Source organism: Narcine bancroftii, chromosome 8, assembly GCF_036971445.1.
Source record: "Narcine bancroftii isolate sNarBan1 chromosome 8, sNarBan1.hap1, whole genome shotgun sequence".
In the NCBI taxonomy this organism is placed as follows: domain Eukaryota; kingdom Metazoa; phylum Chordata; class Chondrichthyes; order Torpediniformes; family Narcinidae; genus Narcine; species Narcine bancroftii.
The window spans coordinates 13447321-13469928 of record NC_091476.1 but is presented as its reverse complement, the minus strand read 5'-3'; the positions used below and the strand labels follow the sequence as shown (position 1 = coordinate 13469928).

Below are 22608 nucleotides of genomic sequence, written 5' to 3'. Positions count from 1 at the left end.
GTACAGCGCTTACTCAAAGAGGGGATTATTGAAGCCAGCACCAGCCCCTTGGAGAGTGGAGGTAGTGGTAGTACGGAACAGGGAAAAGAATAGGATGGTCATCGACTACAGTCAGACCATCAACAGATACACACAATACCCCCTCCTACACATCGTTGACATAGTCAACCAAATTGCTCAGTATTGGGTCTTTTTGACCACTGGCCTGAAGTTGGCATAACACCAGACCCCTATCTGCCCAGGTGTTTGGGGTGGATGGCCACCTCTATCACTTCCTGTGGGTTCCCTTTGGTGGCACAATGGTGTCTTGGTCCTCCAATGGGACATGGACTGCATGGTAGATCAATACATGGTGCGGGCCACATTCCTGTACCTCGATAACATCACCATTTGCGGACACAACCATGATGCCAATCTCCAGAAATTTCTCAAAATAGCCAAGCTCCTTAACCTTACATATAACAAGGCCAAGTGACCATTTTGCACAACCCGTCTGGCCATCCTTGGCTGTGTCGTGGAGATTGGAATCATCGGCCCGGACCCTGAATGCATGCAACCGCTCCTGGAACTTCTACCTTTCCACAGTCTCAAGGCCCTGAAGAGGTGCTTTGGGTTCTTTTCCTATTATGCTCATTGGGTTCCCAATTATGCAGACAAGGCCCATCCCTCATGAAATCCACATTCTTCCTGCTAATGGCTGAGGCTCTTGCAGCCTTCAGTCGCATTAAAGCAGAATGTTGTGGATGAATCCACCCCGTTTCTGATGGAAAGTGGTGCATCAGACTTTGCCCTGGCAGCCACCCTTAAGCGGACAGGCAGAACAGTCACATTTTTTTCACGTACCCTGCAGAGCCCCGAGATTTGACATTTGTCAAAGCAATGCGGCCCTGGTACCATTACCTGGCCATAAAAGATTTACCCTGCTGACTGATCAACATGCAGTTGCGTTCATGTTTGACAATTAGCAGCAGGGTAAAGTCAAAAATGACAAAATACTGAGGTGGAGGATTGAACTGTTCACCTACAATTACGATATCTTTTACCAGCTGGAGAAACTTAATGAGCCGCCAGGTGCCCTGTCCCACAGGACCTGTGCCAGTGCAGAGATTGACTGACTGCAAAACCTCTGCAACGATCTCTGCCACCCTGGAGTTGCCAGTTTTTTTTTTCATTTTGTCAAAGCACACAACCTGCCGTACTCCATTGATGAGATCAGGTCCATAACAAAGAACTGCCAGGTCTGCACTGAGTGCAAGCCACACTTCTACCAGCCAGACAGGATACAATTAATAAAAGCCACCCACCCCTTCAAGAGACTGAGTGTCGATTTTAAAGGATCCCTGCCCTCCTCTAAACATAGTGCGTATTTTCTTAACGTCATAGATGAATACTCCCATTTGCCATCCCCTGCTCTGTCATGACCGCTGCCACAGTCATCAAGGCCCTGCGCAGCCTCTTCACTCTGTTTGGCTTCTCCAGTTATATCCACAGTGACCAGACCCTTCCTTTATGAATGATGAGCTGTACTAGTACCTTTTGGCCAGGGGCCTGACCACTAGTTATAACCCCCAGTGTAACGGGCAAGTGGAGAGGGAGAATACTACGGTTTGGAAGGCAGTCCTCCTACCTTTGTGGCTAAGGGCCTCCCACTGGCAAGAGGTCCTCCCAGAAGCCCTCCACTCTATCAGGTCCCTGATATGTATGGCCACAAATGCCACACCGCAAGAACGTATGTTTTTCTTTCCCAGGAAATCTGTGACAGGGACCACCCTACTGCATTGGCTGACATCCCCAGGGCCTGTCCTACTCAGGAAGCATTTGAGGAGCCATAAGTCTGACCCCCTAGTCGACAGGGTCCATCTCCTCCATGCCAACCCCCAATATGCCTATGTAGCATACCCTGATGGACGCCGTCTCTGTCAGGGGCCCTGGAGACCACTCACAACCACCTCTCCGTTGAACACACACAATGCACCTGACCCCTGGTACTCTGCCTCTGCGGAAAGATACATCAGACTCATCAGTGCCAATCCACCAGCACAACCCTGATAAGTATATACAGACGCCCGAGACCGTCCAGGACCCCGCCGCTGCACTGCAGTTGCAACCGGTGCTACGACAGTCCCAGCGAATGATCAAACCACCTGAAAGACTGAATTTGTGACTTTGAATTGTAACCTTGTAAGTTTCACTTCACCCCACTGGACTCTTTTTAAAAATGAGGGGTGAATGTCAACCACTGTTATGTATAATTATCTGGTCAGGCACACCTATCGGCTGATGGTACCTGTGGCCCCTCCCCACAGGCACCTGTATAAAGGTGGCTGTTCCATAGTCCCCTCCCTAGTGCAGGACAATCGAACAGTAGGGATGTCCTGTTGTTATGAAGTGAATAAAAGCCTATTGGTTTCTCAACAATAGTCTTTCGAGAAATTGATGGTGCATCATTAACTCTGACTTATATATTTAAACTATTGTGGTAATATTTGTTTTATGTGCTGTGTCTGATGCATGTTTTGTAAATGCACCAAAGTCCAGTGAAACTTTATTTTGTTTGGTTGTACATATCCAGTGAGATGACAATAAATTTGAACTTGAAACCAGTGTGTAAGTGTTGACTATGAGCTCTACCCATCGAGGCATGTATGGTCCCATTGTAAATTGCAAATGAGAGAACAGAACATGGCTACTGAAAATAGTCAGTGTTCTTTGTGTTTAATGTTCGTAGCCAAAGATAGATTCCCACCCCCACCCCCTGTAGAGGAATGGAGGTTAGAAAAAAATTACATTAACATTTTATAAAATCCTGTTTGAGACTAAAGTGGTCTGCTGAGCTTTCAACTCAGGCAAAGCCTTAGAAAAGGTTTAAGGGGAATTTATTGCTATGGCACTAAGGGGAGAGATTGCAATTAATTGCAGGACAAGAGAAACTGTGGTTGTCGCCCTTTGTTCAGAAAAGGTTACAAAGTGTTCAGAAGATGTAGATTCAAGTCATGAATTTCAAAAGGATTTGACTGAGTACTTAAAAGGGGAAAAATCTAGAGTTATGTAAATTGGACACATGGATTGTTTTTTTTCAAAAACAAAGCACAGTTTAATAACTGGAGCATATTTCTGTTATTCTGTCATATTTGAAGCTTCAAAGGTTTGAATATTCTGAGACGTGAAAGCCATTAGAAGAAGAAAGGGGAAAAATGCATTGTGTGGGTTTTTCATCCAGATGAAGCTTCACAGTACTTTCAGATGTTGACGGGATTTTTTTGATTGCTTTTGTTCATGTCAAAAGGGCATATTTCTCACTCTGCTGACGTTATGTTCACCGTCATGCTGGATTGCCTGCTGCAGACTGTTTTGGGACCTGCTGTGTTTGGTATTTAATTGAGAGAGGGGAAAACTAATATTGATTCACAAATTGGCATAAAAACAGGTTCAAAGTGATCAAGGTGTACAAAGCAGAGGAGTTCTTGTAGATGTCTTTCCTGGTAGGAAGAAGCCCCCAATGATCTTTTCCCTGACTTCATTATTTTCTCCCACATATATTAAATTTTCTTTCATGCTTTCATCACTTATCGCTGCTAAAAGGTCATTTAAAACAACCAATTAACCTATGATTACATTTTCAAGATTTGGGAAGGATCTGGAGTATGCAGTTGAGACCACATGGTCACTGAGAATGAACAAATAGTACTCAAAGTCAGTAATGGACCCTAATTACTAAACCAGGAAAGCGGCAATCTTTTCCTCATTTTTCTATTGTACTGCCCGTACCAAGTTCACAAAGTGGGTAAAATACACCTGAATTACTTGGATTAAAGTAGCAGAATCAAATGCAAAAAAGTCGGGCTAAAGATACACAAATCAGCAGTTGGCCTTTAGCTGTAATGCTGTTGACATAGCTAAACATCACACTGCATGTGAAGGCCTTAAAATTTAGATATACAGCATGGTAACAGGCCGTGCTGTCCAATTACACCCAATTAACCTACAAGCCCTAGTTCATTTTGAATGGTGGAAGGAAACCGGAGCCCCGGGGAAAACCCACAAAGACACAGGGGAAATGTACAAACTCCTGACAGACAGTGCGGGATTCGAACCTCAGTCCCAATCACTGATATTGTTAAGGCATTGCACTAACCTCTACACCAATTGTGCCGAGTTGCCAGAGGGTTACCAGAGATCAGGGATTTTATTTACGAGGATAGGTTGGAACAATTAACATGAAAGCAAGGCAGTTTAAGACATGATCTGATAGAGATGATGGGAAGGCTTGACAGAATAGAGTAAAACTATTTCCTCTGGCAAATGGAATGTCAGATATTTTAAATTATTGTAAAAAGATCTGGAGGGGAGATGAAGAGAACTATTTTTTCACTTGGAGAGTTGTCAAGATCTGAAATGCTTGAAGTGGAAAGGTGATGGCAGCCAATTCCACAAGTCATTTGAAAAAGGCAGCCGTTGAGATGCTTGTGGAACTCAGGGTTAGAAAGAAACGTAGGTCCAAAGTAACTGATTTTCCAAGGCACTAAGACATAATGGGTCCAATGGATTCCACATCTGCAATGTACTTGTAGAATTTGATGATTAATTCTTTGGCTGAAATTATCTTAGATCGCATATAGTTCAGCTGATAAAAGAACATTTTTCTCCCATGATTCAACAACTCACTTTTATAATGTCAAGTTGTGCAATTGCATACTTTACACACCGCTACTGTTATGTAGTGGAATTCTTCAAAAGGTTGAAAGGAACCCTGTCATAATTGTGCTATTAGCTTTGTTTCAATTAAAGATCAAAGTCTGACTCTGTCCTTTTTTTTCTCTCCCCCCTCTCTCTTTCCCTCTCTCCTTTTGTTTGTTTCAGCGATGGAATTCTGTGAAGCTGCACCAGTGTTGTGTGGTGGGTACCAACCAGACCTATGTGATCCTTCCCAACATGGATACCCAATGATGTTGGGGTCTGATATTGACACGGAAACGGAAGGAGGTGCATCTCCCGATCATGCTTTACGACTGTGGATGCGAGAAATCAAATCTGAACATAGCTCCTGTTTATCAAGTCGTGCAAATTCAATGCTTTCCCTCACTGACACTGAACAGGAAAGAAAGTCTGATGCAGAAAACGGTAAGAATTTAACCTCAGTACTACTGCAAATATTATTGTGTCGTGATGTCTGCAGGTGGCATGAACATCAATTGCCAAAGTTGTATCATAAACTATGTTATTGTGCGGCTTAGTAGAATAATTCATTGGATGAATATGATGATAAATGGATTCCTCCCATTAGCTCACAAGTTCTCAATCGCATCATGGAATAGTTGAGCTGATTTAATTTGTCTCAATATTAGTGCATGCAAAGTTTGCATAAAATGTTAGAGATTTTACACATTTCTAATATCTTTTTTCTGATTATAAAATGTGTATTTTGCAACTAAAAGTCTGAACACAAACTATTGAGTTGCAGTGCTTTTAATTGCAGGTGAGTTGCTTCACTTTGTGTGAGAAAAACATTTCTAATTCACGCTCACAGTTACATTTAAAACTGTATGACTGCTTGCAAATATTTTGGTAAAACATGGAAAAGAGAGGGAGGTTGAATAAACTCCATCCAGCAGCTTTTAGCATTTCCTTCCTGCTTCTTTTCCACAAAAGTCAGGAAAGGCTTAAGAAACAACACATTTCTTGGTTTCACTGTGCAGAATATTTTGAACATTCTGAGTCTGGTTTATCTATTTTCTGATATATAGATATATATATTCCCATGTGATTTAGTAACAATCTTGAAAAACTGAATGTGTGAAGATGGAATGCATAAGGTGTAACCAGCAGTTGAAAGAACTAGATTGGCTCCTCCTTGTGACTTGCTGACTCAATCGCAAATTATCTGCAAGCGTTCTTGCAAGAGCCCAGGGATGGTGATGGAGAAAGCAAACCCAGACCATATATAGGGTGAAGACATCAGTGAACAAGTTATTTCTTATTATGGAAATCTAGAAATTACAATTCACTAGTACAGCCACGATCATCTTAATCCAGGAGTATTCAGTTAGCTGGAATTAAATTTTCTACTTGGTATTTCAGAAACCAAAATGTTAAGATCATCTGCGGGCACTGACCTACTGAGATCCCAACTTGCTGATGAGGTTTCTGATCCCAACCAAAGTGATAATTTTAACAAAACCTACTCATTTATGTTTTTTGCACCAATGTTGCTTTCCAGGAAATGATTCCCATTTTCACAGAACGCATGCAGTGTCAAAAGCTCGGATCAGGAATGAGGGTGCCATTCCCATTCTGGTATTTTACCTCCTCGATCCCTTGTCAATTTTCCAGAACGCTTGCTGTCTACAGTGATCTGCAGGCATTCCGTGAACAATGGGCTAATGAATAGGACATTGCCGCAGTGGAAGACTCGTCTCTTTACCTACCACACTTCCAGTACGTTGTCCAAGCTCACATCAAGAAACTGAGATTGGGAATTTTGGTCATTTGTGTGTCAACGACAGATGCCGAGAAGTCAGACATTCTACAGACTGGTGAAATCACGCAAAGTCTATCTAAAAAAACATAAAAGTTGGGGAATTGGTCACATTACCTTTGGGGTGGGTATGGCAGTGGAGCAAATTCGTACCCAGACTAGTGATCCAGAGGTCTAGACTTCCAATCTGGAGATCAAATTTGAAATCCGTGCCCCCCCCCCCCCCCCCCAGCCTCCCTCCAAACAGGAATGAGGAAATTTAATTCCAGGTGAGTCTGTCCAAATTAAAAATAAATGGTTACTTTGGTGAATTTGAAATTACTAGGTTAACACAGTATCTGGTTCAGTGAACAAAGTAGAGATGTAAGAGGCTCAGCAGGTCAAGCAGAATCCACTGAGAGAAATGTTTTGGGTCAGCAATGTTTTGGATTAACACCCTTGTTTCAAGATTAAAGTGGGAAGGAGAGAAAGCAAGCATAACAGAAGTGGCGGGGTTGGAGGAAGGCCTGGCGAGGCTAGTTGGATCACATCTGAGGAATATCTGGGAACTGGTAATTCCTCCTCCTGTTGGACTGTGATGATCCGTCTGTATTATGGTACTAGAGAGGCATTCACACTGGGCCAATCTAGGAGGAAGTAGAACAGAGGGTAGAAGAACCCTAAAAGGTAGACACATGGGGGAATGCAGATGTTGGAATCTGGAGCAACACACAGTCTGTTGGAGGAGCTCAGCAGGCGGAGCAGTATCGGAGAGAGGAAAAAGAATTGGCAAAGATGCAGAGAGGTCCCGATGAAGCATTCCTGCCTGCCACATTCACCATTTTCTTTTTCTCCCAATGATGTTGCTCAACCTGCTGACAGCTAGCGTGCAGCTCAGTAACGCAAGTACTTTAACTTCTTCTGACTTTTTGGATTGGGAACCTGTCCCATCAAAGTCCTTCTTTGTTTGCATGCATTCTCTTATCCTTTCTCAACTAGTGAGTTGTGTGGTGAAGACCTTTGTATCAGCCCCTGTTCAGTATTCTTGCAGTGCTTAGTCCTTGGACCTTCTTTTGACTAGGCGCTGCTTTACAATCATTTTGGACACAAGACTGCTGGCCCTGGATCGGATCAGACCCAGAGGTTAAGCTGGGAGAAGCTTGATGTATCTGAGGTTGTGATCATTTCCCCACCTCTCTCTTCCTTGGTTTTACTACGTGACTGGCACCCCAAATTAAAATTGGTGGTGGTGGATAAAATTAATAACATACAACTAAATGCTTTCCAATAAAGATTAGAGCCAATTGTTTGTACCAATGACGTGCTGCTGTATGAAATAATTGTGAAAAAATAATCCACAAGGTTTTTTTTTAATTAGAACTTTCACAAGAAGGCTATCTTGCATTTAGTTTCAATTTGAAGTGAACATAATTACTTTTTATTCCTGATTACCAAGAACCTGGAATGGTAAGACAAAACTACAGTAAGTGTATGAAGTTATTGCAAAATAATTTTTCAATGTATTGGAAATTATTTGAAGACTTCAATGTTAACTATTTTATCAGATACACTTTATCAGAATTATCATCCTATTTCAGAGACTGAGGGATGCAAAACATTATTCAAACATTTATTTATTTGTCATATGAAAAATTAGAATTTAATTTCTCTTCTACCAAACTTTGTGTACCTTTGTGTAGTGTAACGTCTCAAACCAGTAGCAACAGAAGCTGCAATTCAAAAGGGTTAAATTTAAAATCTATATTTATTAATGACTATTTACATATAATGTCAACACAATAAGTATCTATAACAAATATACAGATATCATATATTTATAAAGAGTGTGCATGTGGAAAAACCCAGACCATTATAGACTCTGCCCAATATTCAAAAAGAAAAAATCACCCTAAGCCCCAGGTCAGTCAGTCAAGTAAGTCAGTCCAAAAAAAAAACAATCCACAGAACTCATCTCAAAGTTCAATGTCCAAATTCAATTCTTTAACTGATAACAAAGAACGTCGTATTGAACGCTGGAGAGAGAAATGACTGATGTTGCAGTAAACTTATGAATCCTCACTTACGAGGCATGTGCGTGTCACACAGCTCTCCAGCTGCCCTCTGCTACTTCAGCTGCTGCTCCAACTGCCGCTCTCTGCTTCACAGCCGAATTTTCCCTTTGCTCTTGAAAGTTCCAAACAATTAGCGAGTCAGCACTCAGCTGTACCCCAAGTTACACAGAGTTCTTAGCAGAAATCCATCCTTTATAATGATAGTCCACAGTCCAAAAGGTCAGTCCATGGACCATAACAATAGATTGTGAGGTCATTCCAAGGATCTGCTTAAAGGGCCCCAGGTCTTTGTTAGTTCACCTCATAATAGATCCATATGGATATAAAGTCTTTATTGAACTAAGTGGCACAAAAATTATATTGCAAGGCATTATGGCACTAAATGATAATTGCTGAAAATTGTTTTAATATTTATAAAATTATAAGCCTATTCAGATCTATACAGTGAAACTATTTAAGTATTTCATGTAGTTAAAATTTATGCCAATGCTTTATGAGGTTACTGGGGTATGAAAATTTTATTTCAACATATTAGGAGCTAATATCCTTAAGGATCTCCACTGAGCAGAGTTTAGACATCTCCATTCAATTCACAATTATTTCAAATCAGAATAAAAAAATATCCATAATTTATCATTAACTGAAAAGATTTGTGAAAAAGTGATCTCTCACCTTTGGAGAAAAACATTTTCCAACAGATCTTCTCTGAAGACTTGTTGCAGTTGTGGATCAAATAAATATTTATTAATGCTAATTATTTTAAAATAAAGATCTCTTTGTTCTTTTTTGGCTTTTCACTGATGTCAAATGAATGTAGTTGCAGATATTTCAGCTGGCCTTAGAAACTTATCAAGTTTACTGATCGAGGTAATCTTCCTCTCTGTGCTATATAAATGACTTCAGTCTTCACCTCTCTTCCCGATTTGATGTCTTTCTGCACTCCCTCAACAACTATGCATTCACATCCATTTCCCGCACCACCCCCCCACCCCAACCATGTCTTGTGTTCTTTCATTGTCATGTTTACAGATGAAAACAAACCTGATTTTTTTTGTTGTAACTTTTACTTCTGTCAATCTCCTCATCTTTTCCAGACCCATTTGTTCCACTCCTGGTAAACAGAATAAATAAACAACATCCTACCCACTGAGGAGAATGTGGTAATGATCAGAAATTCTGAAAGATTGAAATTTGAATGAAACTTAAGGGATTAATTGAGGTCTGACAAGTAAAAACTGAAAACTCACATAATTTAAAAACACAACGCTGGAGAAACTCAGCAGGTCAAATAGTGTTCTTTCTATAGCAAAGATAAGGATGCATAACCAATGTTTTGGGCTTGAGTTAAGACACCCGTAAATTGGAGGAACAACACTTAGTTTTCTGTCTGAGCACTCTCCAATTAGATGGCATTAACATGGACTTCTCCAATTTCTGCTCTTTTACTCTCCATTCTCTCTTTCTTTCCTCCAGTTCTCCACCTCATTTCCTCCCCATTCACAGAGCCATCTCCACCCTCCTGCTTGCTCATGTGACTTCGCTCCCTTATCCACCCATTACCTCCTGCCTTTGGGACTGTGCTCCTCCCCCCTCCTCTTGCCCTTCCCGCCACCATTTTGTTCGGCGCCTTCTATACAGAGTATATAGTTTGACCTGCTGAGGTTCTCCAGCATTGTGGGGTTTTTTTTTCTTCAACCACGATGTCTGCAGAGACTTTCATGTTTCAACACAAACTCACATCATGGTCCTCTTGGTATCTCAAATGACCTAGCTTTGGCCTCGATGGTTCCAAAGTTGTGTTTCAACCTAATTCTAATTATTTGTACCTTTTAATTTAAAGATTAGAAAGCATTATCATATCAAGCTGAGGTTTAATATCGTTTCTCTTACCAAGACCGTACTCTAAACCAAAATCATCCTGCAATCTAAGGATAACCTCTGGTTCTTTAATTCTAGTCTCTAGTGTGCTATTTCATGACTCCTCCTATTTTCATTGTGCCTGAATCTTTCATGCTCCACTTGATTTTTATTTTCCTCAATCATTCACTCTTTTCCCTTTTAAAAGATCACACATCACCAAAAGAGCATCACAAATGCAAGAAGCTAAAATCTTTTCCTCCACTCACTCTGTGTACAGTATAAGAATTGCCTGCAACCAGAGAACTTGGAAGAATGAGAAGTGAGATTGAACTGTGATCTAAAAAACTTTCTTAAATTTACACACACATTACCTACACGTGCGCTTAGAATTAGAAGGGGGTTGAGGTAGGTTAGTTAAGTTAATAGTGTTAAGTTAAAGTTTGATTCTGTTTTCATGTTTAAAGGTAATTATAAACAACTTTTGTTTAAGTAACCATTTGTCATAGTGAATATCTATTGCTGCTGGGTTTTGGGGACCTTTGGGCTCATAACAAAAGGGACATTCCTTAAACCAGTCAAGTTGTCATAAATAAGTATTTTAAAAATCTTTCTATCTCAGCATTTGATGGGTCCTCTCTTTTTCTTTCTTTATATTAATTAACTGAAATCGGTTGTTAAATACAGTTTGAGAATATGGGTGCAGTTTGAAGGCATTCTGGATTTCAGGGCTTTTCTCTTGAAAGCCCCATTATATCCAATCACTTTTTTCAACCTTCTTTGCAGATTTCTCCTTTTAATGATTGGTATAGATTGGTTATTAAAAGCTTAAAAGACCATTTTATTTATAACAGTTTTGCATCTTTTGAATAATTGGTTGGAAAATTCAATTCACCAAAAGCTATTTTTTCAGATATTTACAAATCAGACATTTTATCCAATCTCAAATCCCTGATTTTCCTGGGGCTCCTGAAGAAAATATTCTTGATATATTTTTTGGATCACAACCTTCCTGTAAAAGTCTAACAAATTAGAATATTCTTAAGCAAATAAATACATGATGCATTTCCAGAAGTACATCTAGTTTAATTATTGACCTGAAATAAAACCATTGTAATAAAATAATTTTTTTTTCTTGTTAAACTAGTTTGGCCAAGCATTTCATGAAGAAAGTGGCCTTTTAAACTTTAAATTGTTCAGTAGCGTGACAATCTAATTGATCATCTCAATGCTGTGCATTATTTTCCTTTGATTGCTTCCACTGGTTTTAAACTTAAAATAGACCAATTATTTTTGTTTGGATTGTTGTGTTGTTTCATGTTGTGATGAAAAATACAATGGTGAACATCTAGAGAATAAATTACTGTTTTCTGGAGCCAAGAACAAATAGCCTTTTTATGTATTGAAAGAAATTCTAGTCCTCTCAAGGCAAAGTCAGAACACTTACAATAATTGCCTTGGGTTGCCACATCAAAGAATCAAAGATCTTGATCAGACTTCCCCATCAAAGGCCATCTTGTATTTTGTCTGCCTTCTTGTATAAACCACCTATTTCAAGTTCAACCCAATCAGGCTTCTTGTTTTCAAATAAATGTAGTTTCGCCTATTGGACCTTCAACTTTCATTGTCCTGGCCCTGCCTCTTCTTTCTATTAAACTTGCTTCCTTTCACTTCCATATTTGCCTTAACTTTTGATCTGCTATGCCATTGCTTTGCATCCCACCTTCTGCCAGTTTTGTTTAAACCCTCTTGAGTAAACTTGCACATCTTCCTGACAGGATATTAGTCCCCCTCCAGTTCAGGTGCAAACCATCACTCTCATAGGTCCCATTTCCCCTAAAAATAATCCATGTACCTAAAGTCCTCCTACTTCTCCAGCTTCTTAGCCACAAATTTATTGGTACTCTCTCACTATTTCCTGCCTTGCCTCCTCATGGCATGGGAAATACTCCTGAGATGGCAACCATAGAGATCCTGTTTCTTAATTTACTACCTCACTCCTTTAATTATCTTTGAAGGATCTTATCTCTTTTCCTGACAGTGTCGTTGGTATCAACACGGACCACATCCTCCAGCTGCTCACTCTCCTATTGCAGAAAGTCATGTGCTTGTATTCTCAGTCACATCCTCAACCTTGGCACAAGGAAACATCTTGAATTCTCACTTACAATCACAGAAACAACGGTCTGTGGCCCTGTTTCTGGTGCCTCTGATCTGCCATTTTCCCTTGAATGGCTATTTCACCCCTCCCCCACCCCATCCATAATGACATTGTGATAGTACAGATTCTATCACCAATGTGTATATGTACAGATGGTAGTGTAGGATGCCTGTGATTGGCTGAGAGTGTAGCCACACCTACTGGCAGGTTTTAAAGGATTGCTCCTAGCCAGACCAGGTCATTCTGGACTGGTCGACCTACTTGTGATATGCTCCAGTCTTTTAGTTAATAAAAGCCTTGGTTTGGATCAACAAGTCTTTGGTTCTTTCGATGCGCACTACAGACGTTTGAGGGAGGGAGCCAAAGCTATCTGCCTATTCATTCATCTGGCAGTGCCTTTGGTGTGACCACTTCCCTGATGCTCCTGGCTCTGACGCTCTCTTATGTATGCTCCTCAGTGAATCTAATCCATGCAGTGTGGAACAGTTCCTGCAAGCATTGTCTAAAGACATCTCCCTGATCCACCATTCAAAGGAGGAGCATACCACTCCACTGACTCATTACTGCTCCTTTAACAAACCAGTTGACTGAAGCACAAGGAAAAATCTTCCTTGCCTTCTCTTAATAGACAATAGGTGCTGGAGTAGGTCATTCGGCCCATTGAGCCAGCACCTCCATTCATGTAGATTATGGCTGATCTTCCACTATCAGTACCCTGTCCCTGTCTTCTCCCCATAACCCTTAATTCCCCTGTCCACAAGAACCTTATCTAACTCCCTCTTGAACTTATCCAGAGAACCCACCTCTTCCACCCTCTGCAGTAAAACATACCACAAACAACTCCCTGGATAAAAAAAAAAATTCTCACCATGATTCTAAAGGGCCTTCCGTATATTCTTAAACTATGGCCTCTGGTTCTAGACTCCGCCAACATCGGGAACAGTTTCTATCATGTCCAATCCGTTAACAATCATATCTCCCCTCATCCTTCTAAATTCCAACGTATCCAACCTCCGTTCATTCAACCTTTCGGCTTTAATCCTGCTTTCCCACCTCACCTCAGCCTGGTTTTCACCAAAAGCTGCACCATAGACCAGCCCTTCTCAAAATGATATTCCACTTTTATTTGATGCCAAGGCTGTTGGTGGTGAAACTATAAAGTGCTCATCTGAAATGTACCTTTGAAACTCCAGCTGGTCCTCCTCCTTGCTGACATCATTGTCAAATGCATGACTGATACCGTGCCAGCATCATTTAAGTGTGTAACTATGTGATCAATATGCACAATACTATAAATCAGAGCAACCCATATGTAGTATTTTACCACTATTTTGTTTTTAATTCCCACTCATACAAGGAGTAAATCCTGCAGTATATGGGTCAGGAGCAGTGAATTAAAAAGTCCCATTTTACTGATTGTTCGTGCTTGCCTGAGTCTGTCTACTCCATGCACTTGGAGTTGCTGGATCTCATGGCAGATTCTCAATCACGAGAGTGCTGTGATATCCGGTGAAATACTGAGCCTGTGCCTCACTTGCCATGGGCCATAGACGGCATGGGGTTCAATCAGGCGCAACAAACACTGAAGAAACACAATCAGGCCACAGACACTGAAGGCATGTGTCACCATGCACCATGTTCCCCTTCACCTCTATGGTGCTGCACTTTGATGGCATGAAGAATTCTTCAATGTTGTGACTTCCTACACTTACTAGCGGGTTATAAAAGGCAACTGCATTCTCGACGAAAATGTGCCATGTCACATTTTAACACGGTAATTAGGCTGTGTATTTCCCCTTTTCAAACTGAAAACGTTCCTTATTTTCTGATGCTTCAGAGGTCTCCCAATCAGGAGCTTTCATGTCAAATGCAACATCAATACAGTGCACCAAATAAGGTTGGGTTCAATTTGTTGCTTCAGGACCAGACAACAAGCTATTCATTTGCATTCCTATTTTGTTAAATCAATGTGAAGTCAATTAAGTCTTTTCGACGGTTCGCGGATGGTTCACTGAGGATGTGAATTTCAAAAGTACTTAATAGGTTCAATATGAATTTGAGACATTGAGAGGTCATTTGATGTTTGACAATATCTGTCAATGACCGATAGTAACCAAGCTGGATTTCAGTATATATGTGGGATTGGTTTTAATACAAATCCCAGGGATGAGGTCATTGTTTTAATATGTTGGGCTATTGTAAATTTGATTTTTTTTAAAAAAAATAAGTTATCATGATTCAGTCGAACACAATGCAACTTCTTTTGCATGTGGATGGCTGCACTGTCAGGTGAAAATACAACTTGTTTGGTAGTGAATATAATACTTTTCCCCTTCCAGACTAAAATGTCTGTATATAATGCATGAAACTTGCTTGTAATTTGGCAATTCTTTAGGCCCATAATGCAATGGTGCAGCAAATAAGTCCCTCTGCCATAATATGAAGGAACTCTAAGCCCTGTGCAATATTTTGGATACACATTTGATTTCAAGAGATGAAGGCAAGGACCTTTTTGTTGATAAGGCATTTTTCCTCTTTTTCTACCTTAATCACCTGGTGGAAATTATTTTAATAAACAAAGTGTAGTCCCGGTATCTTTCCTGTGTACCTTCTTAATATATTCCTACTGCCAATTTATCCCAGCGACAATCAAAGCCAAGCCCTATACGTTAATCACATAACAGCCAGCACGGGAAAAAAATTCTTCTTTATGACTCAAGGAATGTAGAGTTAATTCCAAAATTTGAACAAATTGGAAAATGATTAGTCCTTGAAGGGAAGTAAAAACACAAAATGCTGGAGAAACTCAGCTGTGTCCTTTATGTAGCAGAGGTAAAAATGCATAACCGACGTTTTGGGCTTGAGCTTTTCTTCAAGGATTGAGAGAATGTTGGTGGGGAAACTAAAGAGGAAGGTGGCAAAGGCAGGAGATATGGGTGGAGAGAGGAGGGAGGGGAAAGCAGCAATCAGGGGGGAGGGTGGGTTGAGGGGGAAGAGAGGGAAGAGCTGGAAAACTGGAAATGGAGAGAAGAAAGAAGAAAAGGTGAACTGTTTAGCAGAAAGCAGAGAAGTCGATGTTAATACTATCTGGCTGGAGAGTGCCCAGATGGAAAATAACGTGTTGTTCCTCCAATCTGCAGGTGGTCAGGATGAGACAGTACCTAAGGCCATGGACAGACATGTGAGCCTGAGAGTGTGACTCAGAATTGAAATGGTTAGCTACTGAGAGGTCTCTGTAGTAGCTGAGGTGCTCAATGAAGCTATCTGCGACCAGTGTTTAATGTAGAAAATGCCAAAAAGGGACCATCGGATGCAGTAAATAATTCCTGTGGATACACAAGTGAAGTGTTGCTTCACTTGAAAATCCTGTTTGGGGCCTTGGAGTATGATGAGGGAGGAGGGGTGGGTGCAAGTGTTGCACTTCCTATGGCCATGGAAGGTGTCGGGGGGGGGGGGTGCGGTGGTGATGGTTGGGGAGGGATGAGTGCACAAGGTAATCACAGTGAGAGTGGTCCTTACAGAAGACAGAGAGGGGAGGAGAAGGAAAAAAATTGTCTGGTGGTGGGATCCTGAGGTGAGTGTTGGGAATTCCGGCTGATAATATGTTGAATGCGGAGGCTGGTGGAATGTTTGAAAACCACTGTTTTATTTGTCCCTCATTGACTCGTCATGTTCACAGTTTCATAAATCCAAAGGAAATGGGCCAACAACAATTTTTCTCAAGCAAAATTTTTCTAGAGCAATGATTTTCACCCTTCCCTTCCCTCTCACAGACCATCTTAAGCAATCCCTGACTAATCACAGAGCACCGATAGCAGAGGAATTACTTAAAGTGGCATGTGATTGTAAAGAAAAAGGTTGAGAACCACTAGTTTAAGGGTGTATGATTCAAGATACTATAATTTGGTTGATTCCGAACTATCCTATCAGTTCATGGGAAACAAAGGATGGGCAATCAATTGCAAATTGCCGATAATGCATAAATTAAAAAAAATCAAAAAAATTGTACGGCAAATTATCCCATCACACACACTGAGATTGTTTATAATGTTACTGATCTACAGAACTATCATAAAGAGATTGATTCCAAAAGCCTGTTCTGCACAGTTCCTTACCTCGTTCAAGCAGTAGATTTTCTGTTGAGATTTGCTTGCATCAGCCACTGGAGAAGCCCCAAACTAGGCCACTCCCAAGAGTAGGTTGTTACACAGTCTTTCCCTCAGTTGAGCACAATGACTGTTCCTTGTGCTACATCTCCATCAGTGCTTAAACACTGCTTATTTGCAAACTAGGCTCCCAGCCTCAAATCTTTATTGAGGTGTTATCTAATTAATGAAACAGAACAATTTTTATTTTTGGTTTAGGTGTTGTGTATCTCATGACAAAGTATTTTTTTTTTGTCCAAGGGTTTGCAGCTGTTTTGCTGGACTAAAGAGTCATTGATTGGCTCAAACCTTAACATGGCAACGAGGAACTTAAATTCAGGACTGTGTGACTTTTGGGATAAACAATTAATAGCAGTACAAGTGACGAAAGCTTTCAGGTTATTCCAAAAATCAGGCTGGAAAATGCACTAAAGGTTGTCATTATCAAGATACCCTATTTGTGACTTCAGAGCCACAGGAATGTGGTTTGCTTCAAGAGTCTGCACCACAGAGTTGCCATTTGCTATTCACTTCCATCTTCTCAAGTGCTATTAGCTATGGACAATAAATACTGTCGTTTGTCAGTGACCTCCACATCCCTTGAAAGAGTAACAGCATAAAAACACTTACACATATTGGGATTTGTTTTCTTTCTGTAAAACTTGACTTCTCTGAAGTGTCGTGCATTTGAGACAGTTTGATGGAATATGTTATTTTAACTTTGAACGCAGAAGAAAATATTTCCAGTTGAACGATCCTTTGATTTCCTATGTCAACTGGATTACAGCACTTATGCAATTACAGAAGGAAGTATCAAGCGTATAACTTTGGACATACCCATTGGTTTGATGCTGAAGTAACTGTTTAGGTAATGACCAAGTGATACTGTGGAATCACAGAATGAAAGTTATGTTTATTCTGCCCATGAGTCTTCTGGGTAAGGCATCTCCAATTATCTTCAGACATGTGATGTTGATAGTAATTTTCCATCCCATTTTATTTTCACCACCCAATAATTATGCCTTTAGAAATGGGGAAAGAATTAACACCCTTTTTACATAATTAATTTAATTGTAACATGCAAAATATAAAATATTGAATTATTAGACAAATATCATCATACCACATACTTCTTGTCTTTGGGTGATATTGGGTCACATACTCAATCCAGCTTCCATCCTCTGCTCTGTCACTTTGAGTGAATTAATCTGCTGCAGCCCAAGGGGTCTAATTGTATTGCAAAATTCAGTGTCCAATCTCTTCTGAAAAAGGAACCAGTTGCTGTTACCACCATTCCTTTCAGCTTTTCTTAATTTATGTGCAAATCAAATTTATTAAAATGTCTGTTTTCCTCTTCATAGTTACTGCCCGAATTACTCCGTGTTTCCAGCATGTAACTATTTTAGTTTCAGTCTTCCCATGTGTGGTGAATGTCTGCCAAGCTGCCTGTCTCCCCTCTGGTGAGCCTTGCTGTACTAACATTGGCTGTGCATTATCTCTACTGTTAAGGACACTCCCCTTGGATATAACTGTATATGCACCTCTTGTCTTTCATTAATGTACCATGAGTTTCTGCTAATAAAAGCCATGATTATTGTTTGACCACATCATCTTTGTCGACTTCATCATGTCTGCAGGTTTTCTTTTATTTTTCACACTATGAACCATATTGACCAAAATACACGTAAACATTTCTCTCTTGAATATACACAGTGTCATTTTCTCCCCTTTTCCCCCCTCCCTTCCCTCCCCTCTCCCCACCCACTCATCGTTCAACATATATGATACATTAAACCTATTAAACAATGTCATCACACAATGAAAATAAACAAGAAAATTGTGTCATCTACTTTTACACACTGGATCAGTTCATTTTGTCGTCTTCTCCTTCTGTCATTTTAGGTGGTGGAGGTCCCCGGTAGGACTTCTCTGTTGTGTTCCATGTACGGTTCCCAAATTTGTTTGAATACTGTGATGTTATTTTTTAAATTAAATGTTATTTTTTCCAATGGAATACATTTATTCATTTCTATGTACCATTGCTGTACTCTCAGGCTCTCTTCTGATTTCCAGGTTGACATAATACATTTTTTTGCTACAGCTAAGACTATCATAATAAATCTTTTTTGTGCTCCATCCAAATCGAGGCCAAGTTCTTGACTTCTTATATTCCTTAAAAGAAAGATCTCTGGATTTTTTGGTAGGTTGCTTTTTGTGATTTTATTTTATGCACTCAGAATTCACGACCGCTCCTCCTCCAAGAATGTAAATCTTGGAAAAAGTTCTCTCCTGCTGTTTGACAGGATTTTCCACCAAACTTGAAGTGCTGCTTTTTTTTTCCCGATACTGTCTGACCTGCTGAGTGTTTCCAGCATTTTCTGTTTTTGAATCACTTTTCAACAACCCTGTGGGGAAAAATTAGGAATAATTAAAATTATTTCAAAACAATTTAAAATATTAAAAATGTGCATTTCAAAACACCTCCAGCATATGTCTGGTGTATATGCTGCCATGAGCAGTTACATTCGCACCCAAAGAGGACTTTGCTGGCTGCTCCCTTCTGAACACCTGGCAAAAATAATTACATTCTGGTCCACTTTATTTGTCTTGGCTACTCCTCTGCTGCATTGCATCTGATTGTATATGTCTGTTCCAAAAACACTGAAAGCATTAGAGATTAAATGGCATGGTTGGGCGGCACGGTTAGTGTAGCAGCTCGTGTAGCGCCAGTGATTGGGATCCGGGTTCGACCCCTGCGCTGTCTATAAGGAGTTTGTCCATTCTCCCTGTGTCTGCATATATTTTCCCCAGGGGGCAGGTCCAATTTCCTCCCACCCTTCAAAATGTACTGTGGGTGTAGGTTAATTGGATGCAAATTGGGACGAAATGGCCTGTTACAATGCTATATGTCTGCATTTTTTTTAAACACAATAGAGAAAACCTACCGGAGACATTCACTACCTAAATTAACGAAAGGAGAAGGAAATGAAAAGAATTGACTCAGTGGAATTTCTTGTTTATTTTTATTGAATGACAACATTGTTTGACTGGTTGAATGTATCTTACATTTTGTACTTTAAATGGATGGGGGGGGAGGTAGGGAGGGTGGGATGGGAGGAGGGAGGGGGGGAGAAAATGGCACTGTATATATTTGAAAAGGAAAATGTATGTATCATGGTCAATGTGGTTTATGGTGTGAAAAATAAAAAAAAACATTTTAAATTTTAACAATTTTAAATTTAAGAAATTACCCTTTAAACTGACGCTCTAGTTCTCCTGAAGGTTTCAGTAGCTCCATTCAGAAGAAAGGTAACAGTCGCACTCAATGACTGATAACAGTGTTGGTCAGGAGATGAGTTTTAAATCAATGGAATTATTCTTGATATTACAAAAAGGGTTGTGCTTTGAGAGTGGTGTGTCATTGTCGTGGGAGCTCCATTGAGAAGCAGCCTATAAAATCAATATTAAAGAAAAAAAATCATTGGAAAAGTAAATGATGCTCGAGCACTCAGAAACAGCCAGAATAAATCCTCAATGTAAAAAGCAGATAGCAGAAAAAAAAAACCCAAAATACACAGCAATAAAATTAACTTCAATGGCAGGAATAAGATAATGGAACCAAATTTGTTATCGATATCTAGGAAGTTAAAATATAATAGAACAGTCAGCTCTTGCTCCAAATCAGAATAATTTATTAAACTATTTGATGAAGTAAAACTGAAAGTGGCAAAAATTTTGGTTGAGCAAGCCAGAGCATTTTTATTTTTGGAGTGACGGAGGATGAGAGGTGTGAATAAGATTATGAGTGGCATGGATAGGGTAGACAGCCAGCATGTTTTTCACAGGGTAGTAATGGCCAATACCATAGAACATCTGTTTAAAGTGAATGGAGGAAAGTTTAGGAGAGATGTCAGAGGGCACGGTGACGGTACCTGGAATGCACTGCTGGTAGCAGTGATTGAAGCTGAAACAATAGGGACATTTAAAAGAGACTTGGATAGGCACATGAATGTAGGAAAATTACAGGGCTATGACTGTAAGGGAGGGAAGGTGTTTGAGCAAAGAGTAAGTTAATATAAGGCAAATAGCGCCTTTGGAAGACTACACAAAAGAGTCTGGAAAAACAACCAACTGAAAAACCTCACAAAGATGAGCGTATACAGAGCCGTTGTCATACCCACACTCCTGTTCGGCTCCGAATCATGGGTCCTCTACCGGCACCACCTACGGCTCCTAGAACGCTTCCACCAGCGTTGTCTCCGCTCCATCCTCAACATCCATTGGAGCGCTTTCATCCCTAACGTCGAAGTACTCGAGATGGCAGAGGTCGACAGCATCGAGTCCACGCTGCTGAAGATCCAGCTGAGCTGGATGGGTCACGTCTCCAGAATGGAGGACCATCGCCTTCCCAAAATCGTGTTATATGGCGAGCTCTCCACTGGCCACCGTGACAGAGGTGCACCAAAGAAAAGGTACAAGGACTGCCTAAAGAAATCTCTTGGTGCCTGCCCCATGGACCACCGCCAGTGGGCTGATAACGCCTCAAACCGTGCATCTTGGCGCCTCACAGTTTGGCGGGCAGCAACCTCCTTTGAAGAAGACTGCAGAGCCCACCTCACTGACAAAAGGCAAAGGAGGAAAAACCCAACACCCAACCCCAAACAACCAATTTTCCCCTGCAGCCGCTGCAACCGTGTCTGCCTGTCCCGCATCGGACTTGTCAGCCACAAACGAGCCTGCAGCTGACGTGGACTTTTTACCCCCTCCATAAATCTTCGTCCGCGAAGCCAAGCCAAAGAAGAAGAGTAAGTTAATATAGGCCAGCACAAAGAGCTCATATTTTGCTGCACAATATTCTACAGCATTCAAGGTGCAGAATGGGCATCCACAAATCTCTTAAGGTTAGGGATTAATTGTAATTTTAAAAAAAGTTGAAGACTTCTGGCATTAGCACAGTCAGCGGCCCCATTTACAGGTCACTGTTCATATGCGAATTCTGTCTGACGTAAGATGGAGAACTGATACAACATGCATGTTGATACATCAGTGTACCTGTAAAGGTTCAATGGAGCATTCAACAACATGCCAAATCTCCTCAGATTTGAGAAAGCTGAGGCATTGTTGTGCCTTCTTCATGATTGCCTCACTGTGCTGGCTCCTGGAGAGGTCCTCCAAATAGTGTTTTCCAACAACTCGAAGGTACTAACCCTCTCCACTGCTGTGCCACCAATGAAGACAGGTGCATAGCTCCTCAGGAATTTGACAGACAATTCTGACTTGCAACTCATGACAGACTCTGGCTTACATCGCCCATGCTTGGAGCTCGAGACTAACTGGGCTGCAAAAATGTTAATATCCAGTATTTTCTCTCAGTTATCAGTCAATTTAATATTGCCTCCTATTGCCAAGCTTCAACAGTACCTTGGATCTGCTGACATTAATCACTGTAAAAAAAATCTGGATTCAATATTATAAAGATGGATGCAGATAGAGTAGAGAAGGTGAAAAACATTGTTTATAAGAATTCTAGTGAAACTGAATGATTCCACCTCTAGCATTTACAAGTTTGGTCTGCACAGCCTCGTAGCCTATTGTCATTATAAGCCTCCTCTTTCAGGGTATCACTCCAGTAAATCCTTTCTGAACTGCTTCCAATGCATTAATATCCTTCCTTAAATAAAGAGATCAAAGCACAACACAGTACAGTACTCTCAGTGATGCCTCACAAATACTCTCTGTAGCTAATGTAAAACCTTGCTTGTTTTATATTCACAAAAGCACTGAACATTCTGTTAGCTCTCCCAGTTCAATTACTTGTTTTACCAATGTACTGACTATTTTCCTTAAAAGTAGCCTTTAGAGTCTGGAATCCTTTATTTATGACTCGCTCTTCATAAAAGATCCATATCAAAGTTGAAT

At 40.5% G+C, this 22608-nt stretch overlaps 1 protein-coding gene across 13 annotated transcripts in view; it reads left to right on the top strand.

Moving 5' to 3' along the window:
- tenm1 (teneurin transmembrane protein 1) overlaps positions 1-22608 on the top strand; it is an 832896-nt gene that overhangs the window by 332036 nt on the left and 478252 nt on the right. For all 13 annotated transcript variants that reach the window (XR_011342879.1, XR_011342876.1, XR_011342875.1 and 10 more), the window contains exon 4: positions 4861-5121. Coding sequence is in view for 8 of the 13 variants with exons in the window: in XM_069892937.1 (XP_069749038.1) it covers positions 4861-5121 (261 nt within the window). In the remaining 5 variants the exon portion in view is untranslated. The remainder of the gene's footprint in view (positions 1-4860; positions 5122-22608) is intronic.